Source organism: Micromys minutus, assembly GCF_963924665.1.
Source record: "Micromys minutus genome assembly, chromosome: 18".
NCBI classification, from domain to species: domain Eukaryota; kingdom Metazoa; phylum Chordata; class Mammalia; order Rodentia; family Muridae; genus Micromys; species Micromys minutus.
This window is the reverse complement of record NC_137953.1, coordinates 49,601,188-49,615,050: the sequence shown is the minus strand read 5'-3', so window position 1 is coordinate 49,615,050 and position 13,863 is coordinate 49,601,188. Positions and strand designations below refer to the sequence as shown.

The following is a 13,863-nucleotide window of genomic DNA, read 5'->3' as shown; positions in this document are numbered from 1 at the left end:
AAGGTGAAAGAGATGTGGCTTCAGACTTTGAGGGTCTTAGGCTGGGAAAGAAGGGCCCGATATGTTAGAAAATATTCTGAAATCAAAAAGAAAATATAAAAAGTACCACCCTCTGATCGACCCCTCATTCACTTCCATAATCCTGGGTATCGCCCTGCGAAAGCTCTGCACGAGCATTTTCTCTGCAATCCCTGAAGTAGTGTACCCTGGACCATGGTGAGCGTTCTGATGACCCTCTCTCAGGTGCTGAGATTTTCAGTGTCAGCTGGGTAGTCCCGAACTCCGGGGACAGGGTAGATACCCGTAGGTTAGATCTCCACGAGTAAGGTTGACCCATTGCGGTCCTCTGTCCAAATCTTACTGGGCTGCGTGGTTGGGCTTAGATGTTGCAAAGCCAAAGCTGCAGCAAATCAGGCGCCAAAGAGAGTCCTGCAGCGCCCCCGCTGGGCCGGTCCGCGTTGGCCGTATCCTTAGCTCGCGCCTGGGCTGCTAGAATTCCAGGTACTGTTCCAAACCTCACACGAGCATCAGGATGCTCCGCATTTCGCGAAGGCGTGAAAGATGACTTTTATAGGATTTGTATTTTTAAAAATCTCTAGTTTTGTCCCCACCTCTAGGGTGTTTGCATTGTGATTGTGTCGGACGTAAATAAAGAAGGCTTGTGCCCCCGCTGAAGGGTCCCCAGTGCTGCTCCAGACGGGCGCTGCAGCAGCTTCTGGCGTGTGGACCACGTCGTGTGCTGCAAAGGAAGTGTACCGGTGCCACTGCGGTGGTGACTTTGGCCCATTTTAAGTGACCGTGACCCATCCATGAATGTGTTTACTTGGCCACAGATACCACAGAATCTGTCCGTTCCCTAGCTATTTAGTGTGGCCTTCCTTCTTTGTTATCATGGGTTAAGGGCTTGGGCTTGTCGCGCACTGGTAACTCGCATTTTTGGATGCGTAGTCACTCTCAGGGCTCAGAACCCACGTACGAGATAGAAAAGAAGTGGGTGTCGCAACAAGCACCCCAGCTCTGGGGTGAGTTATACCTTCCGGGGGGCTGGAGACCTGTGCGTGGTACAAGGGATAGGTTGGGGAAGGATATTTCAGACATTTCTCATCCTTGCCCGAGGCATTAACACAGCAGAATCTGGGGTTCAGAATTAGAAATCTATGAGGAAAAAAGGGCTAGCGGGGTTGATACCCCTGAAGGCGCCCACGGGAGAGGCCCCCCTTCTCTGCAGGGGTGGGGAGGGGCTCTGCGGCGGGAGCAAGAAGGAGGGGCGCTGCAGCACGGAGGGCGGGCCAGAGGCGGGGCTCCATGGGCTTTAAAAGTCGGTGCCCGGTCGCTCTTCTCTGCCTCGGCCACCAGCACATCCCGGTGCATCTTAACCAGCGCAGCAACCTTCCTCTGCAGGCTCGCCCGAGTTGCCGCTTGCTGCCTCTGCCTCTGACGCTGCCGCGGGCCGCCCTGCGCGGACCGTGGGCTGCGCCGACGCCTCCTCCGATCCTGTGCCGCTGTGGGCGCCTCGGCGCGCCCCGTGATCCGCAATCCTGCGGCGGGCTGCATGGGATAATGCGGCCATGGTGCGCCGAGATCGCTTGCGCAGGTGGGTGCTGCCAGCCGTGCTGGGAGAGGGGGTGTGGCCAGCCCGCATCCCAGAGATCGGGTGGAAAAAAAAAAAACCTCACCCAAAGGTGGCCGCACAGCCCAAACTCCGAATCGCCCACACTGATGATTTTTAGAACCAGTGTTTAGTCATGTGAGATTTAAGAATTTTAGGATCTTTGCATTACCATGGTGAGAATTAGTCTTTTTTTTTTTTTTGTCTCGGTCTTCGCTGTGGTATGATTTACAAGGTAGCAGTGAAGCGACTTAGAATTCGTGAACCTTGGTAACGCCCCGGTGTGTTCTGGATTTTCAGAGCTGGTCATTGTTGTGGCGTGATTTAGGATTTCGAGACCACGGTATGTGATTTAGGAATCCAGGAGCCGAGATTGCTGCAGAGCGACTTAAGATTTCCAGGTTCTGGCCTCACTGTGGCGTGGTTACCGCAAAGGTGTTACTGGATCTTGCCGCGCTATGTGGCCGCGGCTATAAGTGTTGTTTGGGCGCCAGAAATGGAAACCCCGGGGATCGCCGGCACGTGGCCAGGCTCTTAAAATGTAAAGGGAATTGTTTGCTTTGGTTAGGTGGTGCTAGATAAATGTTTTTACATCATTTAAAGCAATAAGAAATCAAGGCACGTAAAGTTTGTTATGGAAATGTGTTGAATTTTTGCTCTAAATCACGGTACTATCAAATAATGGGGATTTGATTTACAAATATTTAAACCTTTTCATCCGATTGCTAGTTTGCTTGATTTCTAAGAGCCTTAAAATGTTGGGGCTATTCTTACCAAGGTAACTAAAGCTGAGAATGGTTGGGGGAGGTGCACTAAGGTACGCTCTGGAGTGTGGGTGTGGCACCTCTGTTTTCCTGCACCAGCGGGAAGCCCCCGTTCGCTCTGCGGTAGGCGCCCCTCCCTGGCGTTGTGCTGAGTCACTGCGGATTCAGTGAGCACAGCAAGGATGCCCCTGAGGCTACATGAAAATGTACGTACAGGTAACAGGACCAAACGGGTTCTGAGAAGATGAACTGTAACAACAAAAAGACGCCCCCCCCCCCAAAAAAAAACCCGACCCCGATGCTTTTATTTGCTTTTCAAGGAGGTTCAGCGGTAAAACCCGTTAGCAGATAACGGACTGAGATAAAACCATCTCGTTCTGGCACTGTTCCAATCATTTCTCGTATAGCCTCGAAAAATCCAACCATCATTGTGACTTTTATTGGACAGTGACTTTGGAGGAAGGAAAAAAAAAGTCTAAGCGCTGTCTAAAGTTCAGGTAGTCAGCTGAGGTTCCTCGGGGGTGTCGTTTTTTACCCACCATTTCAGTTTTACGGCTAGAGAGACCCCCGCCCAGTCAATTTCATGAAATTGCAGGTAATGTATTATATATAGGATGCACTCATGTACAGACAAAGACAGCGAGCCAACAAAATGCTTCCACCAGGGCTCTCGCTATTAATTTTATTTGTAGCTCACTTCCTGAAGCCCATAGCTTTAGGAGGCACTATCCCAATTTAGAGAACCTTTCCTTGGTGACTATGGCGAGTCACAAATAAAGGAAATGTTTTCTAATCCTGCCTTATTTCTCATCTCCAGTGTAGATAAATTGATCTGGACCTTGGGAAATCCAGGCATAGCAAGCTGGGGCCACAAATCTGTGCCCCGCCCCTGCCCTCCCCCCGTCCCCCCCAGCCCCAGACGAAAGTCTTGAGTGTGGGGGTGGGGTCTTAATTAAATAAAAGGGAACCACCTCAAGAGTCTGCTAAGAATGCACAAATATAATCTGCTGCCCAGACTTCTAAGAGATTAGATTTTTAGGGTCAGGGCAAAGCTGCTTACTGGAATGTCTTACTGGAATGCTCCCAGTCACTCCCCTCTCCAGTTTCTAAGACAGTAGTTCCAAGTGGAGATTCGCTTTACCAGAGGCTACGTGTTAGAAGCCAGGAGCAGCTCTCTGCTTAAGGCGATGTAATAAATTACATATATGCTGGAAAAGAATGGTAATGAGCTAAAACAGTGACTGCCAAAAGCCAAAGGGTAGAGGTGTTTGTCACATTCTTCTTGGTAAAATTTATGCCATTGCCACGTGGAGTGGGGAGGGGAGAGAAGGGGAGGGGGGGAGAGAAGGGGGAGGGGAGAGGAGGGGTAGGAGGGGGGGCGAGAAGGGGAGGGGGGAGAGAAGGGGTAGGGGAGAGGAGGGGTAGGAGGGGGAGGGGAGAGAAGTGGAGGGGGGAGAGAAGGGGGAGGAAGGAGGAAGGAGGAAGGGGAGGGGTGGGTGGGTGGGGTCAAATTCATAGTGCCCCGGTTTCTCATCCATGTTCCATTCTAATTTTTGGAAGTGTTCAATGTTACCTTGGCTGCTTTTTTCACAGGATGAGGGAGTGGTGGGTCCAAGTGGGGCTCCTGGCTGTGCCCTTGCTGGCTGCGTACCTGCACATCCCGCCCCCTCAGCTCTCCCCTGCTCTGCACTCATGGAAGACCTCCGGCAAGTTTTTCACCTACAAGGGACTACGCATCTTCTACCAAGGTGAGAACTGAACTGAGAGAGTCCCAACGACATGGGTCATGTGGGTTTCAGCTGATGTACTTACTTTGTGTCCGTTGGTCTGTTGCTCCACAGTGAAGGTGGGGGTGGAATTAGTCATTTCTTTCCGCCCCACTTGTATTTGTACTTTGAGCGCCCCTACTGTCAGGTAAGATGTATGGTATTTAGACATCTGTCTACACCTTTATTCCCCAGCTTCCAACCCATTTCCGAAGTCATTTTACTAGGTCACGATCTGTTCTATGCATGTAGCCCTGGTATGGTTTGCTGGCAAGTGACGACTGCTACTTAATCGTCACACTCAGGACACCAGCTGCATCTTAACCTCAATATTTTCATTTCCACTTAATCTTTACAACAGCATTTGGAGATAGGTGCCATTAACCTCACTTTATAGGCGAAGACACCGAGAAACAGACTGGAAAAGAATTCTTTTGGGCGGGGGTCAAGAGCAATAACGAAAAATGTTTGTTTTTTGGAAACCGTTTTTCATTATTGCTCCTGACCCCCTCTCATTTGTTATAGCCAGTGAAGTAAGTATGCTTTTTTTTTTTTAATGTCGGCTTTTTCTCAGACTTAATATTCAGTGTTACATCTTATTTGAATAGATTCTTCAGGCTAAATCCAGTACATGATATTTTAATTGCTTTTAATTAAATAATTTTTGGAAACTTCAAATTCTTATGCCACTATCAGAATTAATTTAAATCAGTATGTTGGCAAAGTATTTTACTGTCTGAATAATCAGTAATTTGTCAAATGCAGAAAAAGTTCCTATCACTATTAGCCTGCTTTTGTAACTGACAGAATTTTCTAGTAGTTTGAATTGTGACTTGCATGTCTTCTGCTAGTACTGGACAAACAGAAAGCTCTGGTGATCCATTGAGAAGGACTGTCAGAGCTTAGACGTGATAAGTATTGATAAGGTACAAACAAGTTTTTCTTGTTGTGATCATGTTTTAACTGGTTTTGCTTTTTAAAAAATAATTCATGTTTTAATATTAGTATCAGCTAAAATGTGGGACTGCCTCTCTTAAAAAAAAACAAAAAAAAAACAAAAAACTAAGGGTTTTCATGTCAAGTGTGCCATTACAATTTAAACCACAGATTAAGAGGACTGCCAGCCTGTGTTCTGATGCAGCCTTGTGATTTGCCTGATCTCCCATTCTCCTCCTAGACTCTGTCGGTGTGGTCGGAAGCCCTGAGATAGTTGTGCTTTTACACGGCTTTCCAACATCCAGCTATGACTGGTACAAGGTAATGAATGACCTATTCTAGATCCTGCTATGTCCTAATAAAAAGCTCAAGTTCAAGATTTTGGGGTTGTTTTGGTCAGCCCTAGAATGTTCTTGCAGATTTGAATTGCTTTTCCTGTACTGTAAGGGGAGTACAATGCCGACTGTCCAGAAAAGAGCACTGCCAAATTAAAGGCTGGAATTACGCTCTCCGTACAGTAGATTCAAGGAGGGGGCACATTTCCCATGAGGCTCAGCAGGCCTGAGGTGGTTTCAGGAGACTATTACTTTACCCAGGCTGGCATGTAGGCCTGTGTGCTGTTGGCTGGGCAGTGGAAGCAGAATGAATACCATGCCTGCTTTTTTACAGATCTGGGAAGGGTTGACCCTGAGGTTCCACCGAGTGATTGCCCTTGATTTCTTAGGTTTTGGCTTCAGTGACAAACCGGTAAGCAGCAGCTGGGTGGGGAAGTGACGGGGTGGCTGGTCACAAATGCAGGCTCTGTTGTCATCACGGGGTCTCTGGCTTCCCTCTCTAGAGACCACATCAGTACTCCATATTTGAGCAGGCCAGCATTGTAGAGTCCCTTCTGCGGCACCTGGGGCTCCAGAACCGCAGAGTCAATCTGCTGTCTCACGACTATGGAGATATTGTTGCTCAGGAGCTGCTGTACAGGTCAGTGAGACCAGACTTCTGTCCTCTGCACAAGATGATGGGGACTGAGCTGTTCTTGGGTCACCTGCAGCCCCTGCAAGGGGGTCAGTGACTGAGAAATGTGTGTTTCTTCTTTCCCTGCTCCAGGTACAAACAGAATCGATCTGGCCGGCTCACCATAAAAAGTCTCTGCCTGTCGAATGGAGGTAATTGTCTTGATGTAGGTGGAAAGAGGGGTGTTGTCTTGAAAGGCCACCCTTTTAAGTCACAAAAACACCAAAAAAAAAAAAAAAAATCTGATACTATAAACAGACAGCATACATAGGGCATCTTTTACCTTCATTGTGCCATGAGTAGTTTTCATGGTTGATGGTATTTATGGAATACATATTTTTAAATATATAGAAAGTAAAAGGATAGCCAAGGTGGCAGGATGAATCAGTGGGTAAAGGGGCTTGTTGCCAAGTCTGTGGATATGAATTTGATTCTGGAACCCACATTGTGGAAGGAGAAAACTGACTCCTACGGGCTATCCTCTGACCTCTGCATATGTCTTGGCACACATATATACATAAGTACAATGAACACATTTTTTGTTGTTTGTTTCTAAAGAGCCAGGTGCTCTGGCTCACATCTTTAATACCAGCACTTGGGAAGGCAGAACCATGCAGCTCTCTGAGTTCAAGGCCAGCCTGGTCTACATTAATGAGTTCCAGGACAGCCAGGGCCTGAAACCCTGTCCTGAAAACAAAAACAAAAAATAAGGGCATCACAAATGTGATTTTGGTCTGGCTGGTAAGCTGCAATGCCAGATACCAGCCATTTGGAGATTTTTTTTTTTGTTCTTTCCCGTCATCATGATGCTCATTTAATACAGAAATGCCCAAGTGCTCCAACCTGAAGGGCAGCCTGGGAGAAGAGTAGTGGATCTGCCCCTCTATCAATGGAAAGGTGATTTTTCTTTTTTAAGAACCTACCTACTGAGACATACATGTGTTTGCAGATGAGTTCATTACCTCTTCGAGCTGAGCATTGAGGGGGAGGTGCTGAAGGGAGCTTAGGTATCAGCGCATCATGGAGGAGCATTAAATTACTCTCCATTTTTGTACTTTTAAAATGAGAAAAGTAATCCCAGCATGTTGTAATTTGTCTATTAAACAGAGCACCTTGTAGTAATTAGCAGGATAGTGCCTCAGCTTGGTACGTGCACACTCAGTTCTGTGTTGAGCACAAGTTGTACAGTGCATAGCTGTTTTTATTTATAATTCTGATTTAGCGGCAAAGGCCTCAAATGCAACATTGAATGGGTAATGTGTCTGGTAATGGCTGTGCTTTTACCTTGCATTGTGGGTTAGGACTAAGAAGCCTCTCTTTCCACAGGTATCTTTCCTGAGACCCACCGTCCTCTCCTTCTCCAAAAGGTTGGCAGTCTTACTTCATAGCTCTTTGGTTTAGACATCTGTGACATTAAAAAAGACTAAAAACAAAAAACATTGGCACTTTTTAAGGACCACACACACCTGTGGTGATGAGCCAGTCTATTGAAATCTTCTTGATTATGAATTCACTTTAGTCAAGTTAATTTTTTATCTCAAATAAAGCAGGCTCTGCTATATAAAACCAAACACTTCTGAGAAATAAAAGACGAACAAGTATTGACCAAAATACAAAACTGTAAGATTTATGTCTAAGTGTGATATTGAAATAAGCTGATGACTTCATCAGTTATAAGGAATTGTACATTTTTTCAGAAGATATGGCTAAATTCTATTTTAGTTTCTGATGTAAAAGATTTTGTCTTAAAGTTGTCAGCTCCCTCTGGGTCTTTGATTTTTATTGTCATTTCTTACCTGCAGCTCCTCAAAGATGGAGGTGTGCTCTCACCCATCCTCACCAGGCTCATGAACTTCTTTGTGTTCTCTCGAGGGTAAGTCATTATCAAAGACTGGCTATGCACTGAGAGCACTGTAATTAAATGTGGCTATTGAAGTCCTCACCCACCACTAGCCTGGGCTTAAGAGACTCTGTGGATGTTTGGCACCCTGAACCGCCCACACAGTCTCACCTTCCTGTGTTTCTACTCTTTTCAGTCTCACTCCAGTCTTTGGACCATACACTCGACCCACTGAGAGTGAGCTGTGGGACATGTGGGCTGTGATCCGCAACAACGACGGGAACCTGGTCATCGACAGGTAAGACAGGAACCCCACTCCAGGCCCCAGTGAGCCTCTCTTGGAGGGAGGGGCAGAGGTAAGATGATTTGTTCTGCCCCTTGCTGGCTCACTCTGTCACAAGAAGGCTGGTTAGGGATTATGAGACAAACCTTATCAATCCTGGTCTGTGTTTTCCAGAAAAGAAATCAAGCATATAGGGTGAGCCTTGCTCCTAAAGAATTTGGCACTGAGAATTTAGATAAACAGCTACAACTCTTAATGCCTAGTTGCATGAAAACGACTCATTCACTTTGGCATATCCTTCTTTTTAGACTTTTGGTTAACATTAAATGCTACAGAATGCTTACTCATAGTTTTGAAAGAAATGAATGTGTCTCTCTTAAGTCCAAAGCTCCTCCTTTTGCCTGTTTGTTCAGTAGCAACAGAGTTGGAGAGGCAAAGGCTCAGGTGTGGATGAGACTGTAGCTGGTAACACATGCAATCGCTCCTTCATTGAGGCCCTGCGTTCTGCCAGCTCCCGTGCTGCAACTACTGGCAACTCTGTATGAGGAATATTCTTCCCTTGCTAAACTAACCCACAGAATCCTTAATATTTTAATATAAGCAAGACTGAAAAGCAAATATGCCTCTTTACAAAAAGCATTCCCTTATTTTAACTGCGCTGGAGTTGAGGAGAGCAGTCAGAATGCCCTCTAGGCTGCAGTGTGTGTTGGCAGCTTCCAACTACAGGAAAAGGAGTCAGATGATGTCAGGGATAAAGCCCTTGTCCCATAAACTTCTATACTTGCATTTTTAGAGGTAGCTATCAACTCAGAGATGAGGAACTTAGGGTTAAAGAAACACGTTTAAGAGTCACAGAGCTGGTAAGTAGTGGAATCAAAGCTGGATTCTTAGACTAAGGTTTTAAATGAACCAGCTTTAATCCTTCTGAAGAGCTCATTTCCTATGTGATAAATGCAAAGAACCATGTGCTTATGTTGTCAGTCAGTGTTTGTGTTCACATGCTAACAGGGCTGTTGTTGTATGACGATACTTCTCTGTGGCTCTGGCTCTGCTCTTGCTGACTCACCTTTGTTGTAGTCTTTTACAGTACATAAATCAAAGGAAGAAATTTAGAAGACGCTGGGTGGGAGCACTTGCTTCTGTGACCATCCCCAGTGAGTATTTGTGTATTTTTGTTACTTCTTGGTAGGAACATTTGGGAAATAGTGACTTAACATAATTACAACTCATATCATGCGGGATTGCCAGATTTAGCAAATCAAAACATGCACTCAAGTAACTGAGTCTTCCATTAAAAAAAAAAAAAAAAAAAAAAAAAAAAAAGCTATGTTTGGCCTAAGTATATGCTTTCTGATATTTACCCCTCACACTTCAAAACAAAACCCCAAAACACAAACTGTTCACCTGGCCCATTTAGCTGGCCACTCTTTATTCCTTGGCACCCTTCTTCCAAACACCTGAGCCCTAGAGTGAGGGTGAAAGGTGGAGTGCGGCTGGAATGGCAGCATGGGATTGCCAGACTGTTGGGACAGGAGGCTGGGGAGGCCATTCTTTCATTGAGGCTGTAGGTATTGGTGCCCTGCCCTCTCTTCTTCCACATTTAAAAAGGAAACAAACAGAACAGCGCCTCCCACACTCTAGTTAGTGATCCACAGATTGTTGGCAGACTTGAGATGCCAGAGGTCAGTTACAACAGAGGAAACCTCAGTGAGTGATGGTTCTAGCTACATTTATAGGAAGCAGATCTTGAAAGTTTGTTTCTTCCTTTGTTTGGCGCACAGTGGAGCAAGAAGGGACCAGATAGTTCTATTTAGAAGACTGATTTGCTCTATATGTTCTTTAAGCTCAACTGACAGGAAGTAAGGATTTCCATCATAAAATTTTTAGTCTCAATTTTTTTTAAATGAATGGAGATTAATTTTAGGGTAGCAGCAGGAGCACAGATGTGAGCTGTTAGAAATTCCTTCCTCTTCTTTTTCCTAGTTCATTTTATCTATGGGCCATTGGATCCTATAAATCCGTACCCAGAGTTTTTGGAGCTGTACAGGTGAGTCCTGGGAGGTCTTCCTTTTGTCAGTCTGTCACCTGACAGGGCGCTGGCACTAGTTATTGCATTTGACCATTGGAACCAAATAAATAGACCAGTTAGGGGAAGGGAACCTTGTTCTTACTGAGAGGACGATGAAGAGATTTGATTATGCTTTTTCTGGATTCATACATCCTGTTTTCATCATCATGACTGTCACCATTCCATTGTTAATCAGCGCCAGTCCCCTCATCTCAACTGAGCAGTTATCACCAGATCACCATGAGCAATACCTCTTCATTGGTTGATACTCCTTTACGGTACTTACTTAGAAGGTGCTTATCTGTCATAAGAATGTTTCAGACCTTCCTAATGCCCTAGTAGATACAACCTGGCAAAAACACAATCTCCTCATGAGATTAAGGAAGGTTCTTTGTTTATCTTTGCTTGGGCAGTGAGTTGCTGAGTGAGCTACCTGTTGATGCTTCTCTAAGGAGCTGAAAGTCATGTTTTGAAGATTATTACAGAAGTATTGTATTTGCAAGATGTTGTCTGTTGGGTTCTGAATAATTGAAACCAATGTAAGTGGAACTGGCAGGTTTATCTGCCTAAGGTAGTCTCAAGTAGGAGATGAGTAACTGTTGGTCCTTCTAGTGTTGTGTGTCTGTAGGGCATCTGCGGGTCTTCCCCTGCCTTACATACTCTCACCCACCAGCCTTAAGTTCACCTCCATGCTGTTCTCTTCCACTAGGAAAACGCTGCCGCGGTCCACAGTGTCGATTCTGGATGACCACATTAGCCACTACCCACAGCTAGAGGATCCCATGGGCTTCTTGAATGCATATATGGGCTTCATCAACTCCTTCTGAGCTGGAAAGCGTAGCTTCCCTGTATTATCCCGCATTCTCCTATGTGTGTATTCCACTTAGAAATGCCCCAAAGAGGTCCTGGCCATCAAATACTATCATTTCATAAATGTCCATTTCATTCACACTGGTGAACAAACTATAGAAAACAGGCAGCTGGAACTCTAAGGGTGACAGGCTAACCCACCTCATCTCTAAGGGTGACATGATAATCCTCTCATTTCTGTGACATCTGACCAAGTAAACAGATCTGCTGTCATTTTGTGTTATTAGGACATTCTGACTAATAACACTTTTCATTTATGTATAAAGACAGCATTAGATATTCCCCCCCCCCCTTTGGTGTTAAATACTCCAAAACCCTCCCCAAAACCCGCCAAAACATAAAAACCCAGTTTCTGTGGACTTTATAAAAATATTTAGAAATGCTAACTTCTGGCCCAATCCTAATTGGAATACTGGAGTAAAGAGTGAGGGAGGAGTTTGCTATCTCCCTTTCAAGACCTGTAAACAGCTTGTGAGAGGGAATATTTTGTCACTCCTTTACATTTAGTTTCATCAGGGGTAGCTGGGGTAGTGCGCCTGCTTAGCATGTTAAAGCCCTCGGGTTCAATCCCCAGCAGTGCTCCCACCCTCCTTAACCCCTCCCCCCCAACCATAATAGACACTGGCATAAATACAGTGTTCTGAGTATGCGTCTAAGACTGATTTGCATACTCGTGTATATATTACAAACAGTTGGCCCTTGCTAAGAAGAAAACCTCATTATACATAGAATTTGTGAATAAACAAGTTAAAATTATTTACAGAATTTCCTAAAACCTCAAGGTATTAACCGATTGCATCTGTGCCAGAGATTTACTGTTACTATCAGAAAGTCAAACGAGCAGTAACTAACAGCCTGCTTTCTCGCATCTCAGAGCTTAGGTGCATGTTCTTCCAGGGCTGAAGTGAAGGGGAGGGACCATTGTAACAGCCGAATGTCCACTGACTCCTCTTATGATGGCTGCTTAGCATCCACTGGCTGTTCAGAAAGGCTTTCTCACATAACTCCTGTACTTAGACAGGCAAGTTCCCAGATACTTTAAGAACAAATTCTGAAAGACCTAAGAGGAAATGGTGCTGAATACTTTTTTAAGCCACAGTTTTAACTTAGTTAAAAGCATTATTGATTCTTTTAAATTCATTTTTAAACTAGAAATTTCAAGTATAGCAACTTTGAAACTGGAATGAATGAGTGTTTATTTTCTATTAATAAAAACAAACTGTGACAAAAATGGATTCTGGCTTCCCCTCCCCCTCCACCCTTCTGGGATAAAATTTTTCCAACATTGCCAAGAGTTTCCACACAATAAGTAATGAAGCTAAGCAGCTGTGGAACAGCATAAGCAGGATCTGACTTCCAAGCCCACTCGAAACTGCACTGTCATACCAAGGTTGAACGAGTAGACAATGAAGAGGGAAGAAACACTAAAGTCCATGCGTAAAGACAGACATTTGTTTGATCTGCTGGCTCAGGGCCAAACACTGGATTTGCTTCTTCAAAGTCATTACTAATCTTTAGGTGTGATTCTGGGAAGTTCATGCCATTAGCCTAAAAACCACCAATAGGGAGGGCATAGCAACATCACCCTTCACAGCAAGAACTTATCCCACAGAAGCCAAGATAACATCCACAGGTGTTCTCTCTTTGCTTCTCACAGTCACCTGCATGGTCACTCCATCTGCTAGGGCAAGCCTGGACCGCACCAGTAAGTCAGAGCCACCCCTGTAAACTCCTGAGAGGAAAAGTGAAGAAAAGTATAGTAAGGACTTTAAATAAGTTCTGACTAATAGAATTTATTATGTTTTTCCTGTACCTTTCTATTATTTTAGTTCAGCTTTTATACAAATTTACAGGAAATTAATACTACAAATTAATCCTACTTTTTCAATGTTGGTATGAAAAACCAGGTACACGGAGGTTTTTACATGGAGTGAAACTGGCTTGGTGCACTCAGGTCGTGGTTAGGTGGAGTGCCAAGGGCATCTGTTACACACTGAAGTATTTTAGGCCAGATATGCCTCCTAAAGAATAACCTGAGGAGAGCCTATACATTCAGTTGCTCATTCTGACTAGCTTTCCAGTTGTTACACAATGAGATGACAGAAGGAGCCAGGCAAGGAGTGTTTATCCCCAGCCCTGATGGAAGCCTCTCACCTGCTAGATAGAGGGAATGGGAATTCTTATTCTCCGGTACTTTATCTGATCTCTCACATGGCTGCATACCAAGAAATGTGATGATGTTGTTGACAGCTTCTGTGGAGAAATTTAATGTAAAAAGAATTAGAAAAGTTTGACGTGGGCGGGTCTGCCCCTGTCCCACATGTCCTAAGAGCTGTAGGTGCACAGCCTGTAGACTGGAGGGAGGCTACTAGCCTAGAAAATAGCTGATTTGGTCAGGTGGGTAAGACAGGTACTTGGTTTTGAGTAGATGACTTAAAATGCCCTCAGCAGAGAGGAGCTCTTTCCAAACTGCATGTATGCCTCTGGGTTTGACACTGGCCCCAGGCACCCACTGGCAGCAAAGTTCTTACCTTCAAGGGTTTTTGTAGAGCTCAGGGCAAAGGTTTCTTCTTTCTCAAAGGCATCTCCCACCTCTTCCCAGGCAGCAGCAAAGTTAGGTTTTAGTATCTTCTGAATATGGTCAGCCACAGTCACTTCCAGATCTTCCAGCTAGTGGGCAACAAGCAGGGGTCAGTAAATAAAAGTCCTTTGAGTCTAC

General features: G+C 45.0%; 2 protein-coding genes across 2 annotated transcripts in view; one reads left to right on the top strand and one right to left on the bottom strand.

Moving 5' to 3' along the window:
- The first annotated feature begins 1,368 nt into the window (after nucleotides 1-1,368).
- On the top strand, nucleotides 1,369-11,119 carry MEST (mesoderm specific transcript). The gene is made up of 12 exons (XM_080932107.1): nucleotides 1,369-1,594; nucleotides 3,967-4,121; nucleotides 5,317-5,396; nucleotides 5,745-5,822; nucleotides 5,914-6,050; nucleotides 6,177-6,235; nucleotides 7,410-7,450; nucleotides 7,886-7,956; nucleotides 8,120-8,221; nucleotides 9,284-9,360; nucleotides 10,190-10,253; nucleotides 10,984-11,119. Exons 1-12 carry the CDS (start codon nucleotides 1,569-1,571, stop codon nucleotides 11,099-11,101), a joined length of 1,008 nt encoding a protein of 335 aa, XP_080788233.1. The 5' UTR covers nucleotides 1,369-1,568; the 3' UTR covers nucleotides 11,102-11,119.
- Nucleotides 11,120-11,130: 11 nt separating this feature from the next.
- The window catches only part of COPG2 (COPI coat complex subunit gamma 2), a 140,205-nt gene continuing 137,472 nt past the window's right edge, over nucleotides 11,131-13,863 (bottom strand). The window contains exons 22-24 of the mRNA XM_080932516.1: nucleotides 13,676-13,814; nucleotides 13,299-13,397; nucleotides 11,131-12,876 (exon numbers count right to left, since the gene is read on the bottom strand). Of these exons, the coding sequence (XP_080788642.1) occupies nucleotides 12,746-12,876; nucleotides 13,299-13,397; nucleotides 13,676-13,814 (369 nt within the window). The 3' untranslated portion in view covers nucleotides 11,131-12,745. The remainder of the gene's footprint in view (nucleotides 12,877-13,298; nucleotides 13,398-13,675; nucleotides 13,815-13,863) is intronic.